Here is a 14,533-nt window from a genome sequence, read left to right as displayed (position 1 = left end):
AGGCACTTGCAAGACTGCTACGATGGCCCAGGCGGAGGGCCGGGCTCGAGCTCTGATGGGGAGGAAGGCGGGTGGGACCACGTGATCAGGAGATGGGGCACAGCTGAGGCTTGTCAGGGTCCCACTGGCGTAGAAGTGGCTGGATCATTTCTTGGAACCGTGCTGTCGGGCCTCCAGTGATGTCGGTGGGTTAGAGCAGGGTTTCTCCGCCCGGCCTTGTTGACACGTGGGGTTGTCCTGGGGTTGCAGGGGCTTGAGCAGCCTCCCTGGCTTCCACCCACTAGATGCCAGTCACCCTCCAAGTCGTGACAACCAACATGTCTCCAGACACGGCCCACCGTCCCTGGGGCGGGGGGCGAAGGCACCCCCCAGTGCAGAACCGTTGGCGCAGAGGGGCACGGGAGCGAATGGTCAGGGCAGTGGTAACTGGCACGTCGTATGAGCGGTCACTGCCGGCTTTTACGTGCTCTGATAGCGCCGTCGTCAGGGTGGGGAGGCACGGACTCTGGCAGGCGCCCCCTGGAGGCTCCAGGCAGCCAGGTGCCCCCAGGGTCACCTGGAGGGTGACCACACAGCGTGTGCAGGCACCGTGCTGGCTTCTTCACGTGCATCACTTCATAGATTTGTAACCTTGCTTCACTGGTGGGGACATAAAGAATTTTCTGGACTTTGGGGGCAGTGACCTTTTTGCTGCGCTCGGTGAACTCGCTCTTGCAGGGCCAGGTCCACTCCAGACAGCCCCTGACGCAGGGGCTCCGAGCCCCCCGGGAGCCGTGCGGGCAGGCACGTGACCATCTCCATGGATTTTGTTCCCTGAGGGTTTCGGGTGGTCCCCCTGGGGCCGTCCCCTTTGGCTCCTGTGTATTTATAGTGGCTGCAGCCCCAGACACCATCATGGCTTGGGGGCGACCCCAGCCCAGATGGAAGGGTGTTTTCCTGCTGAAACCTGCTGTCTGTGCCCAGGCCTGTCATCAGGAGATGGCGGGCAGGGGGCTGAGGTCACTTTCTCAGCCTGTATTTCATTTGTCTGCTTCGGGGACCCAGGGAGAGGCTTCTGGCTTTGGCGAAGCCACCCCACTCAGACAGTTAACTGCCGCGGAAAAGGCCGGTGACCTCGGTGGGGAGCGCGGGGATTCCCCTGCCGGGTTGCCTGAGCCAGATTCCCATTTGATTTAACGACACTCTCCTCCGTTAAATTGCTCCCCGCCCCACTCCAGTTTCAACTGGCGACAGTTTTCTTAATTTGCTGTAGTAAAATTGCTGGCAGCTACTGATCTGCATAAAAGCTGCACAGCCTTAGAAGCCGGGGCTTTCCGGGAGTCCGTGCCGGCTTCCCGGGTGCGCGTCCCGCTCACCGTGTGTATCTTTCTTTATGTACGGATCCTCTGTGTGCTCTCAGAGGGTTTTCTTGTGTGATCGTCGACCACATACACACAGAGGCGCAGGGTGAGGGCTGGCCGAGTCAGTTCACACCCTGTGGCCCCTGAGGACGCTTAACATTTCTGCCCGCACCTCTCACCAAAGACAAATGACGCATCACCTCACTGTAACGGACCTCCGAAGCCGGCTGTCGACTGCGGCAGTGAGCTCTTTCCAGGGTGTTTCCCTGGAAAGCCTTGTTGTGGCTGGAGGCTGGGGCAGCTGTGCTGGGGTCTCAGCCTAGGGCGCTGCCCTGCCCCTGCAGCCCCTCCACCCGGTGCCCGCCCTCCAGCCCGGGTCTTGGGCCGGGGGGACCTTATCTGTAATTAGCTCCCCTCGCTGCCCTAGGAATCCGGAGTCTCTGGCAGGGAGTGGGCGACCGCTTCTGTCTGTGCCCCTGGGCAGGAAGAGCGGACAGCCCTAGGGACAGGGCTGGCCCAGGCCTTCTAAAAAAAATGGTGTTTTTCATAAAATTAAAAAGTATATCCAGGGGACTCCCCTGGCGGTCCAGTGGTTAAGACCTCGCCTTCCAGTGCAGGGGGTGCAGGTTAGATCCCTGCTCGGGGAGCTAAGATCCCACATGCCTCTCGGCCAAAAAACTAAAACATAAAACAGAAGGAATGTTGTAACAAATTCAATAAAGACTTTAAAAATGGTCCACATCCAAAAAAAAAAAAAGTATATCCAAAATTAGATTAAGAACAGAACCCACCTCTGGGAACTGTTGTGAGGTTTGCATCAGTTCACGGTGATAACGTTTGTAAAGTACACACAGCAAACGCTCAGAGAGCACCTGCCGATGTTTTCTTAAATACACGTAGGAACAAATTTCCGAGCGGTACAGAAAGAGAAGTGCGTCTTTATTGGCCCTCCTTCCATCGGCCCTGGTCCTTTTCCCTAAAGGGAACTGCCCTTGATGGTGTTATTCCTGACACAGACCGACGTGTACACGTGTGTCTTTCGGTTCTGACTCACACAAAGTGGTGCTGAACTGCCGCGGCTCGCTCTCCCTCGTGCTGACGCCACAGGTCCACGGAGTAGGTGGCAGCCGTCTGCTTAGTGATGTAGGACAGAACCTGCAGCCATCTTTCTGCTCCTTGTTTGTTTTTTTCCCCCGTGTATGTATCTTGGAGCCTCTTCCATATCAGCAGGTCTAGATCGACCCCTTCTTCGTGGTAACCAATAGCCAGGGCGACCACGATTTATTTGGCTGGTGTGTTATTGACGGGCAGTGGGGTGTCAGCCCAGCTTTCACTGTCACAGAGGGCGCCGTGGGGACTTGGTCTTAGCACCACGGGCAGGAGCCCCATTTATCATCTCGTGTGTGTGCAGAGACTGGCACTGCCAGTGACTTGGCAGGTGGGAGGCTCCTGGGCCAGATGTTATCAGGGTGACTCACTTGGCCCTTTCCCCAGTGTCTGGAGTGCAGGTCGGCCCAGAACTGGTCTTACCAAGGCTGGTTTGAGGAGGCAGGACCAAGAAATGGCAGGAGGTGTCTGCTGCTGGCCGTACTGTTGGGAAGTGGCGGGAGGTGGCTGTGCCGGGTGGAGCGAGCCCTGCCTCTGTGCCCACCCTCTTCCTTTCCCACCCTCGTCTGACCTGTCCTCCCTCGGGGGCGTGGGGGGTGGCCCTGGTGAGCCTGCACCACCTTCCGTCCCACCATCCAGCCAGTGAAGGAGACGCCAGAGTTCAGGGCGACCAGCCTCGAGCTGGAGGCGAACAATCCAGAATGTTCTCCCCATTCTCATGATTCTACCTAAATGGCCCCAGCCTTCTGTGTTGCAGGGTGGGGGGAAGATGGAGAGTGTACAGGCAGAAGCCTCTCACTGCACCCTGTGCTCTGTCCCCAGGAGCCTGATCAGGTGTACGAGGGCATCACTTTCGATGACTTCCTGAAGGTGGGTACCTGGGGGTGGGGGTGGGCACGGGGGCTGTGCTGGGGGCTTGAGGGGACCCCTGCTGGTCAGGAGATGGGCGTCTCTGTGGAAAGGGGTCAAGCCTGGGTGTGGCCTTTAAAATAGTTTAAACTGGTTTTACTTATTTTTATTGGAAGGGTGATGATAGGTATACACGGTCAGAACAGCTAAGTGAGTGCAAAAGGGCCTGTGAGGAAAACTCCATTTTTCTCCCCCCCCCCCCCCCGCCCCCAGAAGCACCCTGTTGACAGTTGGAGCCAGGGTTCTGGAATGTTCTGTGCCTGTACGGAGACCTGCCCTTCACAGAAGCACACACTGGTGTTGACCGCGTGTGCTTCTGCCCTGGGGCTTGCAGCCCATGCTGCTTGTCTGGCTTCCTACCTTCCACCCTTGTTAGTGGACATTCAGGCCTCCCCCAGCCTTCACTGCTACAAACCTGCTCGCAGGCTGGGAACTGGGGCCCCTCGCTGCTCTGACAGGCAGATCCCTGTGGCAAGGAGTCGAGTCCCCCGTGCTCTGCCCGTGCTTTGGCCCTGAGCATCCCAACAGCGGTGTCCCCGAGCCCCTTCCAGGAGGCGAGGAAGATGGGAAGTCAGGGGGACGATACCCAGGGTGGCCCCCTGGCCAACCGCCAACTCTCCGGGCGGCCCCGAGGGAAACGGGCCTGTCCCTGGGCTGGGGCCAGGGATTCTGGTGAGCTGAGGGGCTGGGCACTCCCCCAAAGTCTGCGCCACCAACCTGGCCAGTCATGGCAAGAGGAAGGGGGCGGGGGGCACAGACCTGGGCCTGAGGGAGAGACCTGAAGGGCCTACTGGGCCGGAGGAGGACAGGCGCCCCACCCCCCCGCCGCCCCCAGGGCTGGGCAGGGCAGGCAGACTGGGAGAGGCTGAGTTGCCATTGGTGCCACAGGCCACCTTGGCTTGTTCTGAGGTCTGCGCTCCAGAAAAGTGATGACACCCAAGCAAGAACCAGAATAAGGAGTTAGAAGATCAGGGAGGCCAGGGAAGGTTAGGGAGGAGGGATGGCTGCTTTAAGCCAGAAGATAGGATGAAATCCAATTTTGGCCTCAGAAACCAAGCTTCTTCCCCAGAAGGCCGCCCCCGCCGCTGCCCCGCCTCTAGTGTTCCCAAGGCCGCTGCCTCTGCACCGTGGGAGTTTTTCATGACCAGCCGGCCCATCCCATTCTCTGAGCCCCACCACTAGCCTCTTGACACCTGGCATCACCCGGCCTTTGGCAGAAACCACCCACCCTGGCATCCAGGTATCTTCTCCTGGGAACATCTTGTTCACCTAACAAGGAAAGCACCTGGCGGACCGTAGGCATGTGACAGTGGCAGGAAATGTGCTGAGGCCTCCCTGCCACTTGGGTGCCCACAGGGCTCTGCTTTCCCCAGCCTCAAGGCTGTCCCTGGAGATGCTGAGGGCGACAGCTTGAGAGTTTGAAGTTCTTACATAAGCAGGGAGACAGTGACAAGTCACTGCCCACCACGTCCCTCCGTTCCTGTTTGCATCCTGCCCGCCATCTCTCAGATCTGTGGTCCTCCTGGGCCCCGAGTGGCCAAGGAGCTGGCGGGCGCACAGTCCCGCCCGCGTTGGGGCTTCCTAGTGTGGCAGATACAGGGTCTGGTGGCCTGAGTGTCCGCTAGGGCCCTAGCCAGGATGGACCGTGATGGCAGTGCCAGTAGCAGGTACGTGGTGATGGATGTGGGCTTTGGCAGAAATTACCTTTCCTGGGCATGAGCCTTGTCTGTCTGGAACACGGTGACCTCCTATCCCTGGGAGGTTGTGAAGACCTAACTGTTGTGACCTTTTAATTTATAATGATGGCTTAATGAAACCTTATAATTGCACAGCCCTTAACAGTTTATAAACCGCTTCCGTGCATGATTCCCCTGGAGCCCCCAAAACATTCCGTGAACGGGCAGCACAGGTGGTGGTCTCGACGTTTTTCTGGTGGAAAGGAGGTTTAGTGGGCTTAAGGAATTTGCATGAAAATCATAGAGCCTGAAGTGGTGGGTGGGATTCAAGTGACTTCAGCTAAGAGCTTGGATTCAGTACTTAATAATAACTTGCTGTGACAATCCATAAAGAATCCAAATGTCAGAGCCCAATTAACCAGCAAAAAGGCAGATGGAAGTTTCTCTTCCACGCTTCGCAGTGGATTCCACCTGCGGGAGCTTCTCAGTGGGTGGCGGAGGAGGGCGGCTGGGAAGGTGGCCGAGGACTCCGGTGGGGATGCCCGCTCACACTGCTCCGTCTGTTCCAGATCTGGCAGGGGATAGACATCGAGACAAAGATGCACGTCCGCTTCCTTAACATGGAAACCATCGCCCTGTGCCACTGACCGCCCCTCCCCCATGGAGAACCCGCACTTGGACCCGGGCAGCGAGGCCCACGGGGGCCCTTTTGCTACAGCTCTTGTAAATAGTCAACATCCCTCACTCATCTCTTTTTCCCGCAGGGTATGGTACATGGGGCTTTGCTGTTTTTATCTCCAATAAAATAGAAAAAGGGTTTGTTAATGAACCTGGCTCCTGTCTGTTCCCCACGTCCATGCACGTGGCCTGGCCGTTTGGCGGCCCGAGGCTGGCTGACTATATGAGGAGCGAGGGGCAAGCCGCAGCAGCAAGTCTTCAGATGCTGGTTTGCAAGCGGATTTATTTTTCCCTTCCTTTCTGGTTTACTGTGGGTTAAATATTTGCTGTTTTCCCCGCATGAGTGCTGGGAATTCACCTGCCTTCGCAAGCCTAGGCAGGAAAGTAAGGAGAAGCAGCTCCTCACTCCATGGGGGCCGGGACTTGGGGGGGGCGGCGGGGGGGGGGGGGGCTGCCTTGGCGCCACAACCGGATATTCAGACCCAAGGAGGAGACAAGTGGAGCTGAGCCTGGGCCAGCTGCAGTGAGCGCCCGAGCTCGCCCCACGGTGCTGGGGCCGCCAGCGGTCCGGGCCTGGCGGGAACAGGCTGGGTGTGCCCTGCGGCCCTTCCTCAGGATGGGGGCCGGCTGCATGGTCTGGACTCCACTGTCCCCAGCGCAGCAGCAGCAGGGGAGGTGACTGCCCCAGGTAGCATCTCCCACAACTCCGGTTGTCACCTTCCAGCAGCGGGGTTTGAGGGGAGGAAGAAACAAAGGTCATTCATCTCGGTTGGTGGCAGTAGCCCATGAGTCAGCAGAGGGCTGGCAGTCGGTGGTGCCCTGGTGACCTGCTGACTCACTCGGGAGAGCTGCCATCACCGTGGTCACTGGTCACTGTTTACATTCCAGGCTCATTGCTTTCATCAACACTCGCTGGGAGGCACCTTCCTAGCCTTCCAGAAAAGTTCCCCTGATAATTAGCTATTGCTATTATTTGCGTTCTTGAATCTGTAATTCAGTTTTGATGTTAAGTGTGCTTTATCTGTCTTATACCCACATGGTGTGGGGTTCAGAATGTAACAGGCGCCCCCTGGAGTCTTCATCCGATGCCCAGCGCCTGGTCTTCCCTTCCCTGAGGCAGTCATGGTGGTCCTTCCTCTGACATCGGCCCCCACCCCCCAGCTGTGTTGTGCACACGTTGCTTAGGACGGGATTAACGTCAGTTTTTAAAAGCCAGCAGGCGTCCCGAGGGCGGCAGTGGAGCTGAGAAACCCTCATCATTTAGACAGAGCTGGCGCGGGCATCCTGCCCTAGTGAGCCTGCGGTGGACCAGGCTGGGCCTCCGACCCCAGCCATGCCTGAGGAACGCCAGTCTCCATGATGCGCCTGACAGGCGGCCAGGGGCAGCGCGGCCCCATCTCTGGTAAGTAGAGAGCGGTCTGAAGTCACTTCTAGAGCTCTGCTTTTTTTAACTTTTTAAAAATTTTTATTTTTTAAATCGAAGTATAGTTGATTTACAATGTTGTGCTAATTTCTGCTGTACAGCAAAGTGACTCAGTTATACATATATATATATATATATATATATATATATATATATATATATATTCCTTTTTAAATATTTTCCATTATGGTTTATCCCCGGAGATTGGATGTAGTTCCCTGTGCTACACAGTAGAATCTGCTTCTTATTTAGACTTGTGCTTAATTCCACAAATATTTTGACGTTTTCAAAGCAGTAGGTCAGGGCCAAGGCTGTGCTTCTTACCCTCCAGGTGCCGGCAATGGGGTGGGAAAGTGGGATGTGATCGCCCTCCCCACTCCCCCCCTTCTCCTGCTGCTGGGATCAGTTGCTCACACCCCTGGGTGCCTGGCTGCCCACAGAAGAAATCTAGAAAGGACTGGTGTGGAGAGATCTGGTCCTATTTAGGTGCTAGTTAGCTATCGTCCAGGACGGGTCTCCAGTGAGACCCCTGCAGCCTGGCAGAAGCGTGCGTCCCCGTGCCCTCCCCTGCCCCGCACTACTGCCAGGGACCCGTGGAGTTACAGAGCAGCACGGACTGCTGGTGTGGCCACCGTAGGCTGGATTTTCTGGGATTCTCCCAATTTGCTTCCATTTTCTTCTCAACAAAGGCAGTTCATTAATGTAAAGTGTTTTTATAAATAACAGATCTTCCATCAGCCCCCCTGCAGAGCCTGCGTTTGGGAGACATGGCCACTGTGGGCACAGGCAAGCGTTTGCCCTTGTTCAGACCACCGAGGGCTGGCCTCGTGTCTTTGAAGCTTTGAGCCTCCGCTTACCTAAACTAATTAAAATGAGATTTATTCAGCCTGAGCCCAGTCCATACTGCTGAAAACCAAGCTGTTTGTTCACCGTCACTGAGGATGTCATCTAATCGGCAGAGTTGGGGCTCATTTCCACCAGAGGGCGTGCCAGAGTCCGCCTGGGGCTCCCCCGCCGGCTCCCAGGGCACTGTGTGCATGACGTGTTTGCACTCATTTGGTGGTTTCGGGAGTGATGGGGTCAGCTATTAGTTGGTGCGGACCTGCTCCTAGGAAGGGTGGTTATTCCCCACAGTCTGCTGGCCTTTGATTAGAAAGAACGAGGGTCACTGCTCTGGGTACGCATCTCAGGACGGCTGTCTGGGCAGTGCGGTCTGCAGAGGCTGGAGGCTGGAAGCTCCGAAATGGCCCCTTACCAGCCGGACTGGTAAGCCCAGGAGGGGCTTTCTGGCTGCAGAGACCCTGAGGGAGTGTAGCACCCTCCCCCCATCTGAAGCAGCCTGAAGTAGGTGATGTTTGTTCTAAAAGTTGAGAAATTAACAAATGCACTTGTTTTACAGGTTTTTTTTTTTTTTGCGTGGTACGCGGGCCTCTCACTGTTGCGGCCTCTCCCGTTGCAGAGCACAGGCTCCGGATGCGCAGGCTCAGCGGCCATGGCTCACGGGCCCAGCCGCTCCGCGGCATGTGGGACCTTCCCGGACCGGGACATGAACCCGTGTCCCCTTCTTCGGCAGGCGGGCTCTCAACCACTGCGCCACCAGGGAAGTCCCGCTTTTCCTTTTATTAGGAATTATACCCCTGTGACTAATCAGTGCTAAGTCAAATAGCTGAAGTCAGTGCTTCGAGGGCCTCAGGCTGTGTGTGTGGGTGGAGGACACGGGGAGCAGGGACAGTGTCTGCAGCCTGCGGGATGAGGGTGGGTGAGGTCACCTCTCTCCATGTTCTCCACCCATTTCCCAGGAATTGGGTTGAAAGCATATTACCAAGGGGAAAAGTTACCAGAACTGGGCTTTTGGCTGTTAAAAGAATACGGCAGTTTGACACAAACACGCCAATTTGGTAGGTTTACAAAAGGGCTGTGTAATGGAAATCTACTATGAGAAGCTCAGGGGAGAGCTTCTGCAGCCACGTTAAACATGAATTATGGATAAGGGAATGCAGTAAGATGACAACAGCTTCCAATTTTGGCCAAGCATCCTCTGAGGGGATGAATTACTGCTAGACTTTAACAAAACCATTCCATTTTTTTCTGATCCCAGGCACTGGCAAGTTCTCGATGTGCGTCACGTATGGATCGGACCCTTGTCCCTGAGCAGTTGAACCTGTCTCCACTGCCTGTGGTTCACCAGGCCGGAGCTGAACTGCAGGCGGCACAGTGACTTACGCAGGCTGATGGAGAGTTAAAGATACAAGTTGCCTTGGCAAGGGTTCTGCAAACACCTGCTTTGCAAGCTGTCCTCCCACACAGTGACCTTGGGAAGGCCTTGGAGAGTTGCGTGGGAGGGGCCGGGGTTTTCACCATGACTTCCCAGGGCGTCAGTGTTGCCTTTGTCTCCAGGCTCTTCTGGAATCAGTGAACAAGTGCCACAGGGATTCGGTAGTGGATGAACTTGGCCCCAGCAGCACTGAGGACTCTGACGGCCACACGGCGGCTGCTCTTCCTTCTCCTCTGTATGTTGACCAAGTCAGCAAGGGGCTAGGTTTCTGGTCTTTACCCCGGGAGTGGCCCAAGGGGCAGCAGTAAGGCTGGAGGATGTACCGAGAAGCAGTTTATGGCCGCCTCCATCTTAGAGACACGAGGCGGCTGCATTAGTGCTGGCACCGGGCGAGGGGACAGGAGACACAGTGGTGGGGCGGGGGGCAGCCTGCCCTCCCTTCCTAGGGGATGAAAAGGTCCCCGGCACAGAGCTTCTGCCCGGAAGCCCTTGCCCACCACCAGAGGCAGAGAGCAGGCTGGCACCCGCATGGCACAGGCCGGAGCCCGGCGAGAGGGGCTGTGCCATTGCCCATCCCAGGCAGCCTCCGTCCAAATCGCTGCACTGCCCACTGCAGCAGCCAGGGAGCCATCTGGCCTGGCCGCTGGTGACGTGGGCAGGTCTGCGAGGCCCAGGGCGCTACAGACGGGCGGCCAGCACCACACGCTCCCGGCTGCCACAGCTGCTGCCCAGAGCAAAGGTCCGAGTCGGGAGAGCCAGCCGGCCCCCGCCTCAGCCATTGTTGTAGACCTGCCCGTCCTGACAGGCCGTGGACGGCCTTAAGGAGAAGGCTGTGCCCTGTCATTTGAATGCAGAGTGGGACGCGTGGTCCCCTCAAACGTGGGGCCTCTGGTTCCGAGGAGGGGTACGGAGGACTTCATCCTGGTGTGGTCAGCTCTCGTGCACAGAAAGGACCAAAACTCCACTGTTGGGGACATTCAGTTTTTCCTCGAATCAGCTGAATCTGGGCAGCCTTGGTAGGGGAGGTGTTGCTGGCCCTGGGGTGTCTCTGCAAATGGATTATTGCCTGGGCGGCAGCAGCACCGTGGCAGCACACGGCTGAGACTGCAAAGCACAGCCTAGCGGCCGCAGGTAAAACCCTCAGGACTGTGGTTCCCTTGGAGAACCTGATGACAGAGCCATACTTCCTCCCAGAAAATGCCCTTATGCACAATTTCACATATGGTTGTGTGGGTTTCTTGGATCCTGGGCTAGGAGCCCCTCTAATAGTGGTTCTGGGAAAAACTATTCAACATGTCAGGTGAGATTTCCGGGGTGGGGGGAAGCTGGTAAAGTGGTATGCCAGGGGACTGTCACCACGCACCTTGCCAGGGTGACAAGTAATTTCAGCAGTAAATACATTTTAAAAATTTAATACTAGAACCAACATGGACATGTTATAAAGCAGAAAACAGTCATACAATGTTTTAAGACAGGGCAGAGATTTCTGGTGTTTGGCCCTCTGGCTCCCCCAGCGGCGTATCTGAGTCTCTTCTGTCTTTAGGGGAGACATGGGGCCCGAGTCTGAAAAGCAGAAGAGATACAGAAGAAAAGGAGACACTAAGTCAACTAAGAATTCAGAACTTGCAAAGAAGCTCCCACAAAATAGCCAACGGAGACAAAGGTAAGATGGGATGAGCAGATGGGGGTGGACATGGGCCAAGATTTCTTTAAGCCACTGGTAAATGTTGGTTCCTAAAGGAACTTTGATCCTTTCCCCATCAGGCTACTTCTTCCAGAATGTAAGGTTTAAAGCAAAAAACACTGAACTTGGTGTGCTTGGAGATTATTTGGGTCCAATAAACCTCCTTCACAAAACCCAGGTGGTTTCCGTGAATGGGAGATGTTATCAACAGGCTGGGAGGAAAAACCCCATGCTCGTAACATTTACACTGGACCAGCAGTTGGCAGTGAATGAAAGTAGTTTAAAACTGTTTTTACTTTCAGTAAAATTTTCTGGGTCGAATTTCTTTTGAACTCTTCCATTACCCTTAATTCCTGCAAAGCTAGGAGGGAGAATGTATCTGCAAAATGAACTGTGAAATGAGACTGGAAGGGGCTGCTTCTTAAAAGGAAAAATAAACTTTCCGCAGTGGTCCAGTTGCATTAAGACTGTGAGAGGTGAAAACCGTATAAAGCGAGGTCACTAGGGGGGTCAGAGCACCACAAGGCAGCGAGCGTAAATAAAGTACGTACTTCATTTGCCCACTGCACATTGGCTTCGTTTATGAAGTAACTGGGTTTTCTGAAAGGAAGCAGAAAACCCTCCTGACCAGGGTGATGATAGTGGAAGCACTGATGCCTTCCCGGGAAGGCAGCCTGAAGGAAAGCAGTGCTCTCGGGACTGAGGGGATGGTTCCCAGTCGCGGCTCTCTATGTGGCTCTGTCTAGTTGGATGTGGATTTTTTTTATGACTGAGGATCTTAATTTGAAAAACCTTCCAAAACCCTCACGACTCAAAAAGTTGTAGGACTCCGCGTAGTGGTGCATTTCCCAACCGCGCACGCTTGTGAACAGGAAAGCTTCACTTTGCTCTTGGATCGGTGGGAAGTGATTGATCCCCATGCTGAAAATACTCGGTTTGATAGTCCCTTGTGCCTTTTTTTTCCTTCATCAAGAGTTGTATATTTTGTCTTTCCAAAAACCTGCTTTCCGCTTTATGGTCAGCTTCACTATTTGTTGGTTTTCTAGTTCATTGAAGTGTATTTTTATCCTTTTTTAACTCCTTTAAAGAAGGATTTAACTCCTTCTTTCTACTTTGTTTTTCTGTCTTATTTTCTATAAAGTCATGACGTCTCCCCGCCTATTCGGGCCTCGTCCCCTGGGTCTTGGTGTTCAGTGCTTCCACTATCAATCATCACCCTGGTCTGGAGTGTTTCTATTTTCCATTTTTCTTTCCCTGTTTAAAACCAAGTTAATTCAGGAGTGCCTAGGGCTTCCAGGTATATGTTTTTGTTTAGCTTTTTGTTGATTTCTAATCGTACCACATTGGGACTGGGGGCACTGGATTGGACCTGTCTGGTATTGCTTTTTGTGTAATCTGAGATCTTCCTTGTGGCCTTCATACATGGTCATTTTTTATGCATGTTTTGTGGGTATTTGAAAAGGGACGGAATCCTACATCCATCACGTCACGCTTATAAATTAAGTAACTCCTCCGCATCACCAGCATGGATTTTGTTTCTCTGAGTAGTTCTGTCAGTTTTCTGCTTTGCTGTTTTGAAGGTACAGCGGACGGCGGCTGCTGCTCACAACAGTCTAAATCGTGAGTAACGCAAGGCTTTGTCCTCTTAATCCTTGGAAATGGAAGCTAGTTATCACACGGAAGCGACCTCTCGTGCTGCCCCGTGTTAGCTCAGTGGTTGAACGTAATGGTCCCTCCGCGTTCTCCCCTTCTCAGTCTCTACTCCAGAACCCATCACCTTCCACCCCACGCGGAGGATGGGTGTTTACAGTACGTAGAAAGTGTCTACTTTGTATCGTGCATTGCAGACACAATAGTCAGCAAAACAGTTATTAATGAAGTAGTTGTATAAATATATAATTCTAACCACGTTAAAATCTACCGGGGAAAAGCGCTCTCTCCCAGGTTGGGTGGTGGTGTCAGAGAAGACGACCCAGAGATGAATTCTTGGTCTCAGATCCAAGGGCTCAGAGACCAGCATGTCCAAAGGCCCCCAAAGAAGCAAGGGTTTGGAGACTGGAAAGAGGATGAGCAGGGGTGCAGAAGGGCCTTCTCTCAGAGCTGGAGCAAGGGCTGTGTGTAGTGTACAGAATGATGTGGGGAGGTCCCAGCTTGGGCCCGGGCGACACTCTTGAGACAGGTGGGGAGCAGATGCAGGGCTGCGGTGGAGGAGCGTGGGGGAAGGAGGTATAAATCTGAGCCATCAGTGTGTGGTACTGAAAGCCATGAGAGAGAGAGTGAGAACAGAGTAAGATGAAACGAGCCTGGAGAAAAGCAAAGGCAGTAGAGGAAGATGTGGGGGTCACATAAGTGCGCCCTGCAGTTGCTTTTTTCCCCCCAACACTTAAAACCTAGTGAGGTGCTCCTCTGTAGTTCTAAAATACACAGAATTGGTTCTTCCCATGTTTCTCCCAGCTCCCAAATGAGACAATTCTCTAGATGTCGTCACAGGGAAAAGCAAGCGCCAGGTCATAGTTGTAACCCGGTATGGTGTCACAGGACGAACGGCAGATGGGCACAGTGCTCTGAAAGGCCAGCCGCTCCACTGCAAACTCGTAGGCCTGGATCAGCCCCCGGTGTCTAGAGAAAGCACAGAGACAGCGGCAGGGTCAGTCCTGGTCCCCAGCCCCCCAATGACTTCTGTCTTTGCAGCAGGCACGTGCTGGAGACAGGAGAGCGAGTCATCGTGACACATGTCTGCTTCGGCCCCACAGTGTGTTATGGACGCTCCAGATCCCGGGACTAGAGACGAACCGGTGAGCAGACAAGTTTGATGGAGGGAACTGAGTGCTGGGAGGCATCTGGCTGAACAGGGAGGCAGGAAGGGTCAGCCTCAGGGAAGGCCTCACACGAGGCTGCTCGCAAGCCAGGCCAGTAGTAATCAGAAAGGGTCCCGGCTTCCCTGGTGGCACAGCGGTTGAGAGCCCGCCTGCCGATGCAGGGGACACGGGTTCGTGCCCCGGTCCGCTTTGCCTCTGTCACTAGTATTCAATACCACAGGTCCCTAAGCCTTTTGTCTTGGGCTCTTGGCACATGTGGCCTCCTTCCCGCTCCCATCCCACCCCCCTGTAGCGTCCTGCTGAAGTGCCTGAAACGCACTCAGCACGTGTTGTTGGCTAATCCCACCCTGGCCACATGTACGTGTATGCTCCTGACGAGCGGCTAAGCCTGAGGGGACCATCCTGTACGGACCACCGTGGCCTGGGATGTTCTGTTAATAAAATCAAGCTAAGAGTGTCTCGTCTGAACTCCTACAAACCTGGACCAACCCAGCCCAAGCACTGACCTCCGGTGGGTGACGAAGTTGTCCAGGTCGGCGTTGCGCACCACCCTCTCGTAGGGCACGTGGGCCGTGATGAGGCGGTGGCAGTTGAAGGAGATGTGCCGCACGGGGTGTCTGGA

At 54.8% G+C, this 14,533-nt stretch overlaps 2 protein-coding genes across 4 annotated transcripts in view; one reads left to right on the top strand and one right to left on the bottom strand.

Annotated features, from left to right (window-relative positions):
- TESC (tescalcin) overlaps positions 1–12,129 on the top strand; it is a 69,044-nt gene extending 56,915 nt beyond the window's left edge. Inside the window, exons 7-11 of one of the 3 annotated variants that reach the window (XR_004345535.1) lie at positions 3,270–3,317; positions 5,602–5,755; positions 6,927–7,112; positions 8,593–9,643; positions 10,952–12,129. Coding sequence is in view for 1 of the 3 variants with exons in the window: in XM_032603688.1 (XP_032459579.1) it covers positions 3,270–3,317; positions 5,602–5,679 (126 nt within the window). In the remaining 2 variants the exon portion in view is untranslated. Of the gene's footprint in view, positions 1–3,269; positions 3,318–5,601; positions 5,862–6,922; positions 7,113–8,592; positions 9,644–10,951 lie in introns of those variants that run through there. The other 2 variants (XR_004345536.1, XM_032603688.1) reach the window with 2 other exon arrangements.
- FBXW8 (F-box and WD repeat domain containing 8) overlaps positions 10,805–14,533 on the bottom strand; it is a 114,455-nt gene continuing 110,726 nt past the window's right edge. Inside the window, exons 10-11 of the mRNA XM_032603687.1 lie at positions 14,418–14,528; positions 10,805–13,711 (exon numbers count right to left, since the gene is read on the bottom strand). Of these exons, the coding sequence (XP_032459578.1) occupies positions 13,567–13,711; positions 14,418–14,528 (256 nt within the window). The 3' untranslated portion in view covers positions 10,805–13,566. The remainder of the gene's footprint in view (positions 13,712–14,417; positions 14,529–14,533) is intronic.

The sequence above is a fragment of the Phocoena sinus genome, chromosome 14, assembly GCF_008692025.1.
Source record: "Phocoena sinus isolate mPhoSin1 chromosome 14, mPhoSin1.pri, whole genome shotgun sequence".
Lineage (NCBI taxonomy): Eukaryota > Metazoa > Chordata > Mammalia > Artiodactyla > Phocoenidae > Phocoena > Phocoena sinus.
The sequence above is the reverse complement of the archived record's forward strand: the minus strand, read 5'-3'. Positions and strand labels throughout refer to the sequence as shown.